The sequence below is a fragment of the Euprymna scolopes genome, chromosome 26, assembly GCF_053919585.1.
Source record: "Euprymna scolopes isolate OS-2025 chromosome 26, ASM5391958v1, whole genome shotgun sequence".
Classification (NCBI taxonomy): Eukaryota; Metazoa; Mollusca; class Cephalopoda; order Sepiida; family Sepiolidae; genus Euprymna; species Euprymna scolopes.
Window position 1 is genome coordinate 72,209,073 of NC_136507.1, and position 14,846 is coordinate 72,223,918.

Below are 14,846 nucleotides of genomic sequence, written 5' to 3' on the forward strand. Positions count from 1 at the left end.
TTTTTTTTTTTTTTTCATATGGGGCTTGAATCACAGGAGATGCTTTCGGAGAATCAAATCACTCCTGAATACTATCATGATGTCATATGGTTTACATATTCTTTGAATTTCTGCCAACAAGCCCTTCATATATGGTATACCGACTGTGATGAGTGTTAAGAAGTAGAGATGAGAACAGTAGTTCAAATGATAAAAATTATCAATCCTCATCTAAAAAATTTAGAAACGTGCTCTTCAATCATATTTGGATTCTTTTGGACTACTGTTCTCATCTTGAGTGTCACTTTCACGTTTTAGTTGATGCAACCTCTAACCTTCTTCAGGTATAACTTGTCAAACTCAGAGAATGTTTCTGAATTTTTGAGATGAGGATTGGTTATTCGTATTATTTGGATTCATTGGACTACTGTTCTCATCTTGTCTCATTTTCACAACGTTTCGGTTGATGTAATTTCCACCCTGCATCAGGTGTATCTTGTCAAACTCGGGAATATTTCTGAATTTTTTAGATGAGAATTGGTTATTTGTATTATTTTGATAATACAAATAACCAATCCTCATCTAAAAAATTCAGAAATGTAATGTTCTTCAACGTTATTTATCCAGCTTTCATTCTTTAGTTTTTACTAAATTTTCTTTTAAATTCATTCCTGATCATTTCTCTTTGGATTTCAAATAGGTCCTGGCTTGGATGTTTCAGCGCTCGTCACCACCCATGATGAGGATGAGAAATCTTTAGTGAATGCGATTGGACAGAGTAAACAATTGGTTACACTGATGCCAGAATATCTTGTTGTCTGCAGTTGGAGAAGCATCAAAGAAATCTCTTTACTCCTTGGCCAAATTTGCCTCCACGTTCCAATCAAAAACCCAAATCTGACTGAATGCAACTTGGATGATCGACAAATGTCTTTGTTGACGATAGAACAGGTTCAACTGATTTCCACTTTTTTGTAGAATTGTTTCATGGTGCCTTGAAGATTATTAGATGCATCGGTGCTTGTGCATTATAGTTAGATATTTAAAAAAATGCATTTCAAATAAAAACATTATTACGTAATTACATGTGATGTTGAAATTAGTAAAAATTCCAAAAAAATTATGAAAAATGATTGAAAAAAAAAAAATGCAAGAGAAAAAATATCAAATAATGTAGTTTTTTTTTTTGTTTTTTTTTCTATTACTGCCAATTCTGTATGGCAGATTGACTTACCTCCCTTGTTTTCACTTAACTTTCACGGTTTCAAATTAGAAAATGGCAGATCAATAATAACACTGTTTTTTATAGAAAATAGTTCAAGCAGATCTAGTTGATAATTTTTGGTATTTTTTGGAATTTCTAATTTCAACATGACGCATAATTATGTAATAGTGTTTTTACTTAAAATGCACTTTTTACCATTTTTTTTAGATCAGGGAGAGGTAGGTTATGATTTCATTGGTCGGTTTGTTATACTCAAATTTGTATTTAATAAATTTTCTAATCTTAAAATCTGCAAGATTCATGTTGCAATGCTTATAAATTCCCATTAAGCTATAAGTTATAAAAATAAAACTACTTGATCAATTTATGTGATTTTTGGAATATGATATTTTCATTACGTTCAGTTTTTTTTTAATATAGGGAAAATTCTGGACAACAATACCTTTTGTGATCACTATTTATTTAGCTGCAAACATGTTTGTCTGAATCACTGTTTTTCCTTTGTATTTTATTCTAATAGCTGTTTTTTTTTTGTTTTTTTTTTTTTTGTTTTTTTTCAGGTCTTATCAATTGGAGAATATTTTACAAAACAACTTTTGGAATCAAAACACCGAGGAGCATTTGAATTAGCCTATGCTGGTTTTGTGAAAATGTGTGATATGCTCTGGAAGTAAGCTCTCCTTCTCTCTTTTGCATAGATTTTATACTTTTACTTACTTTGTTTGAGATTTGGTTAGTACAATAAAGCTGGTATTAGGGTCTAAATTAATTTCAACTGATCAAAGTCAGATTTTTAAAACCCAATTTGAGAGGATTTTTTTCCCCCCAGCTAACTGACTATAACATACTTTATGCTAAAATATCAATATTTCTTCTACACTATAAATATGTAACTAGCAAAAAAAATCCACTCTAGTTAATTTATGTGACTTAAATCAGATTTACATAATGAAGCACTAAAGAAAAGAAAGACAACGTACTCCCTCAACTGACACTATCATTAATGGCCGACCTGTTTCAAAATCTAATGCTTTTCTTTGCTTTTGTCAAAAACTTTAGTGCTTACTGACGGAAATTCACAGGTTAAATATGGCAGTTCCAAATAAATTAACAGGAAAACCTTTTGATATATTTACATAATAGTTTTCTACATAAAAAATTACAAAAATTGAGTAAAATTTTAATTAAAAATAAAATTCATTTTTTACTCGTATACACTAAAGCTATGCTATTATGTATCTTGAAGCCAACACATCATAGAAGATTATCTCCTTTCTTCTAATAAGAAAATACCATGCAGTGTTGTGGGTCGGAGTTCGTTGAATATTAATAGTAAATCACTTTTATTTTTTATTCAAATTCTACATTTTTTTTTTTTTTTACATTTCATTTTCATTTCAAACAAGGCACAACACCACTTTGATGTAGGGGGTTACTATTGAGGACATAAGTTGCAGGGATACTATGTAGGGAGTTCAGCAGCAAGATGTCTGTGTTCACATTACACTAGAGCTTCTGCATGTCAGAACAGTTGGGAAAGCAGAAACCCAGAAGGGAGTTCCAAAGTCTAGCAGTTCTGGGGAAGAAGCTATTAGAGTGGAAGGCCTTCTTACATCTAGGGATCTCTACTGTGTAGGGGTGGGATTTTGCTGGAACAGAGGTTGAAGCTTAGATGACAGTTCAGGACCTATAAGACTGGCGACTCTCTTTTGAACCCTGTCCAGGAGCGAGAGGCTAATAGCAGATGCACCAGCCCAAATGTGACAATACTCCATACATGGGCGAATAATGGCCTTGTAGAGGTACAGGATACTTTCAGACGTAAGTAACTTTCTAGTACAATAGTTTAGCATAATTTTTAGTGTAGATACTTATTTTTGTCTGACCAATTCTGTATGACAAACTGACTTATCTCCCTTGACTTAAATCGACGGTTCGCCATTTTTAAACAGAATATGTAAGAATGTAATTGTGGCTGACTTTTTTTGTTAAAAATATGTCTAACACATCTTTCACTGGATCAGTTTTTATTTCTTTTACACATAAGTATGTAATATTTTCACGTGAAATGTATTCATTTAAAAGATCACCAATCTACATAAGCACCTTTTTTCTTTTCGTTTTTTTTTTTATTTGTAGGAGCAACATTAGTGTGCTTTATAAATTGCCTGCTCAGTGGTTGGAGGAAATCATGGTTTGTATTTGCAGTGAGGATGATCAGTCCCGACTGTGTGCCACCAGACGCAGTGCAGGAATCCCCTTCTATATTCAGGTAAATTATTTGAACCATTCACTCTTAAGACATGTATTGAATACTTCAAATTCTAATTAGTTTATGTGACAAATTGAAAGCAAAAAGTGTTTGTTACTTCAGCAAATGAACATTTAAAATAAATTCTGAAATGTGAGTTGAAATCTATCGATGCTATTAAAACTCTACGAATCTTATTTGCTATCCTATCATTTTTGTCACCAAGCACACTTTTTTTTATATCTGTACGTGAATGTTTCAGATGTTGTGAGGAAAGACAAATAACAAAGGGTTAATGATAAGAGAAGTAGTGAGAGGAATGGAATGTAAATAATTAAGAAAGAAAGGGTTTGATTATAACATCACAATGTATTTTGAAATCCTTTGACTCTGTGAAGATTTTGGGCACTTTTGCATTTTAGCTTTTTTTTTTGAAGATTTCAATTCTGGACAATTTTTCTTTTAAAATGAACCTAATCCTTTGTAAATAATCTATTTGATTTTAATTTATTTCAATAATTTAATTTGTTATAAAAACTTAAAAAAGGAACCACACCTTTTTCCACTAATGACTGTTTTAAATTATTAAATTTTATTTAGAAAACTCTTTGTGTAAAAAAAAAAAAAAAAAAAATCGCATTTTCAAATAATTATCTCATTCATTCCAGAAATTTTATGCATTTAAATATAAGGTTTGTTTCACCCTCACAAAAAACTAACACCTTTTCAAATAATTAGCATTTATTTCCAAATTTAAATTTCCTAAAGAAACTTTGTTTTAAAGAAAAAAAAAAAAAAAAAAATTCACATATTTTCAAGTAATGACTATTTCCATAAACTTCAGAATATTCCAAATTGGCTGCTTTCATTTATTTTTAAATTTAACTAGATATCTAAAACTGACTGTTTATTTCTAAACTTAACAGAAAAATTTCTCAAACCAATTGTTTTCATTTATTTGGAGATTGTAAGTAAAAGAAAGTGTTTGTTTTAAAAAATAAAAAGATGCAAACATAAAATACTAAAAAGTAGAAGTGCTAAATTTTGTTTCAACACACTAATTCTGTTGCACTAAACCTTATTTTTGAATGGCCTATAGGGCTTGATAAGCCGTGACTCAATTGTAAAAAAAAAAAAAAGAAACTCAACCAAGAATTGAATCCTACTTTTCCAGCTCTTATATATAATTTTAGAAAAGGTGAATTTGTATTACTGAGATTTCCTACAGTGGAAAGGCAAAGTTTATAAAAATGAATTATAAAAATCTGAAATTTGATTTGTTGAACTTTGTTTTTCAGGCAATCGTTTCATCAGAACCTCTGAGCAGTGGACGACCATTTTTTAAGCAGACTATGAAAAATTTGCTTCAGCTTGCCATTGATAAATCCACCACAAGCACTCAGGTAAGAATTTTGATAGAAACTTTTTTTTTACTAAAAGCTCTTTTATTTATTGATTTATTTATTTTTTTTTTTTTTTTGTTCTGGATCAAATAGACTTAAAGCACCCCAGAATGAGCAACAACCAAAAGGACACATTTTGTCTTAACACAAATTTTTTATTTTACTTTATTTTTTACTTTTTATTTCTGTGCAATTGTAATGTTACACACGTTTATACATGTAGACCCAACACGTTGTATCAGAGTATGTCACAAAGAACATAGGACAAGTAATAATTCTACACTTTTTTTTTTTTTTTTTTTTGTAACAACAATATTTATTTCTGAATAAAACCTGATCCTGCTTCTTCTCACTGACCTCTCTCTTCTCAAACATTCTCCACATCTTGAAAGTGCTGAATGTGATCATCAGTTTGTGTACACACTCTTTTTATAGTCTTGGCATTTGCATATGCCAAGTGAATACTGCCAATATACATATAAAACTTCTGATAAAAAAAAATAAATAATAATAATGCTCTTTGGATATTTTGTAGGTCCATGCTTTGAATATTTTAAGATCTCTCTACCGAGATACTCGATTGGCGGACGATGTGGCACCATATGTGGCCGATGGTCTTAAAGCTGCAATTCTTGGTTTTTCTTCTCAACTTTGGTCTGTAAGTATTTCACATCATTTTATTTTTCTTTTATATATTACAGTTTTCTTTTGTTTGTTTTTTTGTTTGTTTTTAAAAGAGTCACCATTTATCAATGCCCAGAGGCCACTCGAGGATAAGGGTTAATAAGCATACAGTAGTCAATGGGACAATGTCGTAGTAATTGTTAGTAGTGGAAATTTGGTAAATTGGATTACTTAAGGGGAACGACTCATCAAGAACTTGTACATATTGGACTTGAAGACGACCATATTATAGTCAGCTGGAAAGCAGGCAAATGGAAGAGTTCCACAGGTGTCCAGTTCTAAGAAAGAAACTTTGTTCATGGAATCTATGTTTACGTTTAGGATAAAAAGTGGGGGAATTTAGTGTTGAAAGGAATAAGAAAGAAGTATACTTATATTTTCAAAATGGCATCTTATCAACACGTTAAAATATCAAGTTGGCATCATTTTCTTTGAATATTTATTTTGAGTGTAATCTACAAAAACTTAATTTAAATATTTATTTTTTAAATTTTGGAAACACTTGTACATTTTTTTTAATACCAGTAATTAACTGTAACAACATTCAACCGTGGTGGGTTGAGCTGGCTTCAAATCGGTTCACTGCATTCGCCATAAAGATTGTCTACCTACGTCGATCAGCAGCTTAGTCCTCAGCATACTTCAGCCATTTCCGATTCCAGTGATGAACAACTAAAAACACAAGAGTCAGCCATCAGCTATATGTCTATCTTCCCTGTCCCAATCCAAGTCTTTTCTGGTGCTACTAGATCAGGCTGTCTGAAGATATTGGCTTCCTGATCTAAAATACCCCAAACGTTGATGCTTTTGTTTTGTTTTGTTTTTCGCTTTGCAAAGCTCAATCATGTTCAAGTCAAAAACAAAAACAATTTTCCTCTACAAAACAACCAAACCAAACTCCATGAATAAATATTTGAAGATATAAAAACTTGAAGCATGAAACCTGTTTTTTGCAAAATTACTGGATTCGGCATTAAATCTGAAAAGGGTTCATATGCTGTAAAACAACCAAACCAAAATCCAAGTCTTCGTTTAGCCACCTCTGTGCTTCCTTCAGCCAACGGGGCGATCGGAACTACCAACATGAGGATGAATTACTCTTCAGGGTATCGAAGGATATACATGTCCAAACTAGTGTGAAGTCTCTTTTTCAGAAAAGTCTCTGCGATGCCGATGATGTTGCCTTTTGCATGGATGGCAGGTTGGTGATTTAGTTAGATGCGTAGAAGGCAGTATATGTTGAAGACTTCAAGTGTATAAAGGTAATATCCCATTGTGTATGTCAGTGGTCAATATATCCTTAATTTTATTTTATCTGTTGTTGAGACCACAATCTACTTTGAAGGCGACAGAAGGCTATGTGCGTGCATGAGCATATATTGTAAAATACTGGAGGTTGCAAAAAAAAAAAAAAAAAAAAAAATTGTGTACTTTGGCTTTACTTTAAATCATGTTCAAATCAGAAATGCAACCAACACATTTGGAAATCAAGACCAGCATGTTTGGAGCTGACATGGTATTTTAATTAAGACCAAAATTAAGTTATAGAAAATGTTTTTTGTTATCCCTGCTTTATGCTTGCAAAACTTTATCATTTCTCTCCATGCAGCACATATCCTCAATCCTCATTGGCCAGGTTTAACTTCAATAGATTATCACGCTGCATACACACGCTTGATACTCTTCCCTTCATCGAATGGTAATGCTCTGCTGGTTAGTAATGGTAGAAGGTTCCTGAACTTCATCCTCTCTTAACTCTTTCTATCACATGTTATCACCAAAATAGCAAAAACTTTTGAACAATCTCAATTTTATTGTGTAGATTAAATGGAGTCTTTCTCTTTTTTTTTTTTTTTTTTCTTACTCACATTCACCTCTAACAAGGCATATGACCACTTGAAAATAAAGGGCTACTATTTGGGACCATGCCTAAGAAAGATTAATTAGATGTTAGCTTACATTACATTTAAACTTCTGCATATCAGTACAGACAGAGAAGCAGGTAGCAGGAAGGGAATTCCAAAGTCTAGTTGTTTGAGGGAAGAAACTATTAGAGTAGAAAACTTTCTGGCATTTGGAGGCCTCAACAGTGAAGGGGGTGATTTTGTTGCTAAGTGTCTTTCTCGGATATATGTATGTTAAAGGGGCATAAGTGCAATGAGTTCATCAGAACACATTCCATTAAAATATTTGTAAAATAGGCACAGAGATGCAACATTGCGGCGATGAGACAGGGGTTGGAACTTAGTTGACAAAGTGGGATCTATTAGATTGAAGACTTTTTTTGGACCCTATCCAAGAGGAATAGACTCGTGGTAGATGTATCAGCCCTGATGTGGCAACAATACTCCCTGCCTGGGTGAATGGTGGCTTTGTAGAAGTACAGGATACTCTCAGGTGCAAGTAGTTTTCTAGCAGGATAGAGGGAACCCACCGTTTTGTAGCAGCCTTTGCAATGTCCTCAATGTATTTGTTTAATATATTTTAACAATGTATTTTAAGAACACTTTTTTTTTTTTTTTTTTAGGTAACCAATTCTGCAACTCTTCTTTTGAGCGCTTTGATGACCCGAATATTTGGTGTTAACAGGACCAAGTTGGAAGAGAATGTATCTCGTAAGAATTGGTAAGTCTAAAACTTTTTCTCAAAATACTATGATTCTTTAAAAAAAAAATTGATTTATAATCATTGGTTTATTTCAGATTTCCAATCACCATCTTTTTATAAGTGTTGGTTTGGTCTGTGTGTGGACTACTATTGCTTTTAGAGTTATTTTTTGCAGGAAGCATTTTTAAAATCAAGTGTCATGTGTGTGTGTGTGATGCTCACTTTAATTATGAAAGTATTAATTATCAAAGAAAATTAATCCTTTATCTAGATTTATAAATGCTCTGTCTTTGACATTGAGCACTTTTAAGATAACAATGTCTTCAAAGTATCTTTTATATCTATCTATACATATATATACTAGCAGGCTGCCCAGCATTACCCAGTCATAGGATATACGTAAATATGATATTTTAATTCATGCAAATAAGATATTTATTATTATGGAACCATTTCTGTATCAATTATTATATTGTACCTAATACAAATCAAAAATGTGCTACAGGTCCAAATACCCTATATATATATATATATATGAATAAATTTCTAATCTGTAGATCAAATATTCAGAGACAAGTTTGGTAGTGACTGTTCACATACAAACCAACAAGGTCACATATATATACTAGCCCAGGAGTAAAAGACACTTAAATATGATATTTTAATTTGTCCAGATTTCGTATATATTATTATAGTCATGATTTCAAAAGTTTTTAAAAAAAAAAATATTAGGTGCCATCAGCTAGAATCGAAACCGAAACTGTAGCATTCAAAACTGATGACATTATCACTGTACCAACGTGTCCTGCATGTAAACCAATTAAAAATTAAAAATAGATTAAGATGAATGTACAAAAAGTTTAACGATTTTCTTCAATTTTGACTCACTTTTGACCCCTTAAAAACAATTTTAACTAGCTAAAGACCCATAAAAGAATGACCCATAAAAAATCGAACCATTTGAGTCCCCTAGCGCCAGTCTGCAACTTTTAGTTTCGGAGGAAATAGTTTGAAAATATGGAGATAGACAGACCAACAGATAGACATATAGCCATTTATATATTAGATTTCCGTGTGCTGGAATGTTTTCATCTTAAATTCTATGTAATTATAAAAAATTTAGAAACCATGCATTATTTCAGAATTCAACATAATAGTGAAATGGAACCAATTATCTAATAAGAAATTATAAAAAGTAAATAAGTAATTTGTTAATGCTTGTTTTTTTTTTTAAAGGAATATGCAAATTAGTTAATCTTCATGTAGTCATTCATATATCAATGACCGAGTGTATTAAGAAGTTTGTTTTAATAATTTTTAAATAGAAAAGGTAGGCTTTTAATATCAATGTCATAGCAAAGCAATTTTATATATATATATATATATATATATATCTATATATGCACACTAGGAAATATATGCTCCCTTGAATCATATATTTTTCCTAGCATATGAGAATATTATTATTATGAATGAACATATACTACACTGACCCCCAAATGAGATCTTTCACACACAAATACTAAATAATCAGCATACAGTATCTTTTCTTAACGAGATAGCTATAAACACTATAAATGTGCTCTCTACTAACTCATTTACTGTAATATATGACTGTTTAAAGGTCAGGATTGATTCTGAACCTACATTATTGAAAAATGTTTGAAACTCTCTCAGGGAACTATTTATACTCTGACTTCAATGATACCATAAAAGCTCAATTTCACTGGATTTTTTTTTTTCTTATTCTACATATCTGTATTTGAAACAGCATTCACCTGGAGTGGGTTGAGACAACTCCATCCGTTATTGCCACTGCGTCCTTTATGAAGGCCCATGGAGACACACTAGCCAGAGTCTCGCACATAGATAACTCACGGACACAACGCACAACACTTTCAGTTGCAAGACGTGTGATTATCGCCTCAGTTGCATGCTGCAGCTGATAGATTATGATATCAATTTTCTCTCTCTCCTTTTTCCTTCGTCTTTTTCTCAAGTAGCATGCGACTAGGACACGTGCTCCAAGTGTGTTTTAAGTACACAAACGATTCTGTTATGAGATGAACTTTTGTGTACTATCCCGCTTTATCGAGAGAAGCCCAAACATTGCAACTCATGAGCAAACAAACTCTACAATCATAAATTTACCTCAGTAACAACTTTAAACAAAATATTTAATTCACTTGTTCGGCAAAGATCAACAACATGCATGTACACATGCACACGTATATTTTATACTTTTTTCACCAAAAGTTATTGTCTGTAAAAAAATGTGTAAATGTGCTTGCTTAAATAAAGTCTACGGTTGTGTATATGTGTGTGTGTGTATGTATGTATATATATGTGTATATATATATATATATATATATATATATATATATATACACACACACAACCGTAGACTTTATTTAATATATATATATATATATATATATATATATATATATATATATATATATATATATACTCTGTACATATTTTCATTAATTTATGTTAATGAACGTGCAAGCCTACTGCAACAGGCCAACCAAGCCTGACGATTTAAATTTAACAATATAGTGATCTCTATTAATTTATTTATTGTGGACTATTATCTTTATCTCTCTTAGTTGTTGCTTTCACAACGTCTCAGCCAACTATTCCTCTGGCCTTCATCAGGTGGTAACCAAGACATGATAGGAACTTTGAATTTCCTAACTGCATTCTCAGTAATTACTGCCATCCATAGTTATTGTCATCTTACCACGATCTGGCCAGCTTTGGGCAGGATTGAAACTGCTATCTTCACACAATTCTCACCTGGAACCGTAGAGATTCAACGTCTCTATCCACTGCGCCACGGGCATGTCTACTTCTATTTTTCAATCCAGATCCAGAATCCTCACATCTGCCACAGGCCTAATAACAATTAGGAGATATATTTTTATAAAATAATTTTCATGTGACACTCTGTCCGACTGAGGTCGTTGAGTGCTGGGGAGTAGGAAATGACAAAGAGTGAGTGACAAATGAAATAGCCTTTTTTTTAAACAATGGATGGTGAGTCGGACAAAGGAGTCGGGGGGGTAAAGTTTAAATTTAGGGTGTGACGAATGACCGAATGATAAATAGGTAGAGAACAATGGATTAAGGATCGAACACCTCTAGGTATTTTGTGGAGAGGGTTACTGTGAAAGCTGGACTTAACGACAGTCAGTGAGTTTTGACAACAGTCATGAGTTTGGACTTTACAACAGTCGGAGTTGAGAGTTCAGTTGGACTTTTACTACAGTTTGAGACAGATTGTGGCTTAGGCCAGGTTGGAAAAAGCTTTGGAAGATTGAGGTGAACTTATGGCAGCAGACGGACCCAGCCTCGACCCCAACGTAGATGTGAACCATACCATGTCCACACACACACACACACACATACAGTCCAACCGATATATATGTAAAGCATCAGCGTTTCTGTTTTTCTTGTTTCCCTGTGTTTATTTTATTTTTATACTTGTGAACTTGTCTGGTCTCCTCGACAACTGCCAGTGTGTGAGACTATGATGATATGGTCATGAGAAGACGACGATGTAGAACAAAGCCACAGCACACAGCGCTTGGGGTCGTCAGGCTGTCAGGCTGGGTAGCATGTGGTGTCCTATTTATTCATAGGAACATTTTGCTGCACAAATGCACTTGTGTTTCAACTCAAGAAATATTCATCCAACAGTATTTCGCAACACTACCTCTCTAAAAGAAAAATTCATACAACATACGGGGTTGAAAGTCGAAAGAAAAAAGTAGAATAAAAATGTTTCTTTTTTTTATTTTTAATGATTGGAATTCTACCCTCTTAAATAACTGGAACATAATGGTTCAATCAATAGATGTTGGTATATATAGTTGTTCATTTGTGAATAGCTTTACATTCATTTAAATTATTTCCTGCCTTTGTATTTTTGGTTTATTTTATTTATTTATTTTTGTTAGTCAAACTGGTCGGACGTTTTTTACGCACCATCCTTCTCTTTATGACTTCCTGTTAGAGCAACTGACCCAATCCAGCCAAGATGTCAAGTAAGTTTTTCCTTCAAATTGTTGATGTTGCTTTTTTTGGCATTGTTGTTACTTCGGATATAATAATGCACACTGTCTCTATTTCAGTAGTCATAAATAAATATATAACTAGTACTAAGGGAAATAATTTAGTATATAATCAAGCAAAACAATTTGTAGTATAATAATGTGTTGACTCTGTTTTAATATGTGTGTGTGTATGTATGTATATATATATATATATATATATATATATATATATATATATATATATATACTATGAGTCGTAGACGTGTAACATGTGTCAGTGGATAATTATATTTAAAAAATATATACACCGCTCCCAATTTAGGGGGTACCAAATTGGTCAAAGAAAAAATTATTCCCAATTCGCATTTAGGTAAAAATGCACTTTCATATAAATAATTGAATTCATTTAAAAAGCATCGCTTACAAAAACAAATAAAAACATATATAAATTATCTTGCTATTGAAAATTTATTCAAATTTTCGAAAAAAACAAACCTGTAAGGGAGGTATACAAGATTTTAATTATCTGACAAGGAGTACAAATAAACAAGAAAAACCTTATTCCATGGCGTTTTAAAGAATGTAATTCTTATCAGAGGGAAGAAGTTTGCAAAATATGCAATAAATTTTGCAGGTTAATGCATTAAAGGAAACAAACAATATGAAATTAATCATAATTGCATCAAAAAATTTATTCACCATTTAGTGACAGTTTATAGGGATTCAATGAGATTAAAAAAGCAAGAAAAGGGGGAAAACGGATATGGTAAAAATCCAATAAGAAAAATGGTAAAATCCAGAACGGGAAAAATCTGAAATGGGTCCATTGAAAATCCATCGATAATCCATAAGAAATCAGAATTATAAATATCCAGGGTAAAGTACAGCTTCCAGAAAAAGCATCCTATCATGGAGAAGTGAAGTTTCATTTTTTATATAAAACTTTTTTTTTAAAAAGTAACGGATAAAACAAATGGAAGTGTTAAAGTGGTCATTCAAAATGAAATTGAATAATGGGGTTGTAAGAGAGAGGGAAAATAAAAAAGAGAGATAAGAGGAAGAAAGAATATTGAGAAGTTGAGAAAAAGAAGGAAGAAAGAGATACATAGCCGAGGGAGAAGGAGAGTAAGGAAGGGGGAAATGAGGCAGATCGAGAATCATCTTTCTAAATCTCTCTCTCTCTCTCTCTCTCTCTCTCTCTCTATATATATATATATATATATATATATATATATATATATATATATATATATATATATATTTATTTTTTTTTTTTTGTGGTGGGGGCGAACTTTAAATTGAAAACTCTATTTTCTTTAATTGTAGATTTGGCAACTATCGGCTATTTTGAGTTCAACTTTGTTTTGCAATTCATCATGAAGAGACTGACATCCAAACAGTGTTTGCAAATTGTAAATAATGAGCAATTTACTCAGAGAAACATTTGATGAGTGAATAATTTCACAAAATGAATCTATCAACTGGCCATCATGTTTGTGCAATTAGATTATTTTCTTTGGGGATATGTAAAATTCCATGTCTCTGCTGATAGACCAGACACAGGTAAACTTATAGAGGAATAAAAGGCGAATCAAATAAGGCATAGGTTGTTTGAGCAGTTACATTCAATTTAGCTTAAATTTGCATTTCTTTCTTTTTGCTGCGACTGTATATCCACAAACTACATTGCAACTCACACGAGCTATGCAAGCCAATAAACCAGAAGTCCAAGACTCAAGTTTCACCCTCATTTGAGCTCACCAGTTGAACATATCCGAACTTGAGATTCGAGCATGCAAGTCTTGAACTGAAGTTTTATTATTTCAACAAACTGAATTCTAAATATATTCTAAAAAATGTTCGCTTGGCTTTAAACATAATTAAAATAATAGTGGTCAAATTTGTTTAGAAGGAAAACTTAGTTTAAATTTCAAAAATTAAATTAAAAATAAAGACTTAATTTCAATATTAAATTTAACATTTTATTATGAAAGGCCTAAAATTCTAAATTTGATTTAATAAATTTTATGATAGTTTACTGTGTAAATAAAATAGTCAAAACTATACAAGAATGAAATAACAGTACATTTATTGCTATATCAATTTTATAAGCGTTTTTAATATTTTCTTTTTTTTCTTTTTTTTTTTTTTTACAAAGGAGTCACCACTTATCAAGGCCCGGATGCCATTCGAGGATAAGGGTTAAGGGGTATACATTAGTTATGGGATTCTAGCATAGTAATCATAAGTAGCGGAGATTTTGTAAATTGGATTACATAGAGGGATGGTTCATCAGGAACTTGTTTACATTGGACTTGAAGACAATCAAATTGTAGTCAGCTGGAATGCAGGCAAACGGAAGAGTTCCATGGGCATGCAGTACTAAGAAAGAAGCTTTGTCCATGGAATCTACGATTAGGTTTAGGCACAGATAAAGAGTGAGGGAAATTATTGATAGTTGTTTTGGCTAGACGAGTGTTTTTTGTGAAAGTTTGGCGGGGGGAGGGCATGGATAGGTTCTTGATATGTTATAGGAAGTAATCAATGCAAACACTCTATAAGCATTAACTTTTTTTTGTAGGTTAACATGTCATACCAATATCAATTAAGTTTATGATTTAAGTATCGTAATTTCA

The 14,846-nt window shown here is 32.0% G+C and overlaps 1 protein-coding gene across 1 annotated transcript in view; it reads left to right on the forward strand.

Annotated features, from left to right (window-relative positions):
• The window catches only part of LOC145248170 (tRNA (32-2'-O)-methyltransferase regulator THADA-like), a 165,857-nt gene that overhangs the window by 109,285 nt on the left and 41,726 nt on the right, over positions 1-14,846 (forward strand). Inside the window, exons 23-29 of the mRNA XM_080110009.1 lie at positions 680-930; positions 1,765-1,874; positions 3,344-3,476; positions 4,754-4,858; positions 5,394-5,516; positions 8,070-8,167; positions 12,115-12,201. Coding sequence (XP_079966135.1) covers positions 680-930; positions 1,765-1,874; positions 3,344-3,476; positions 4,754-4,858; positions 5,394-5,516; positions 8,070-8,167; positions 12,115-12,201 — 907 coding nt within the window. The remainder of the gene's footprint in view (positions 1-679; positions 931-1,764; positions 1,875-3,343; positions 3,477-4,753; positions 4,859-5,393; positions 5,517-8,069; positions 8,168-12,114; positions 12,202-14,846) is intronic.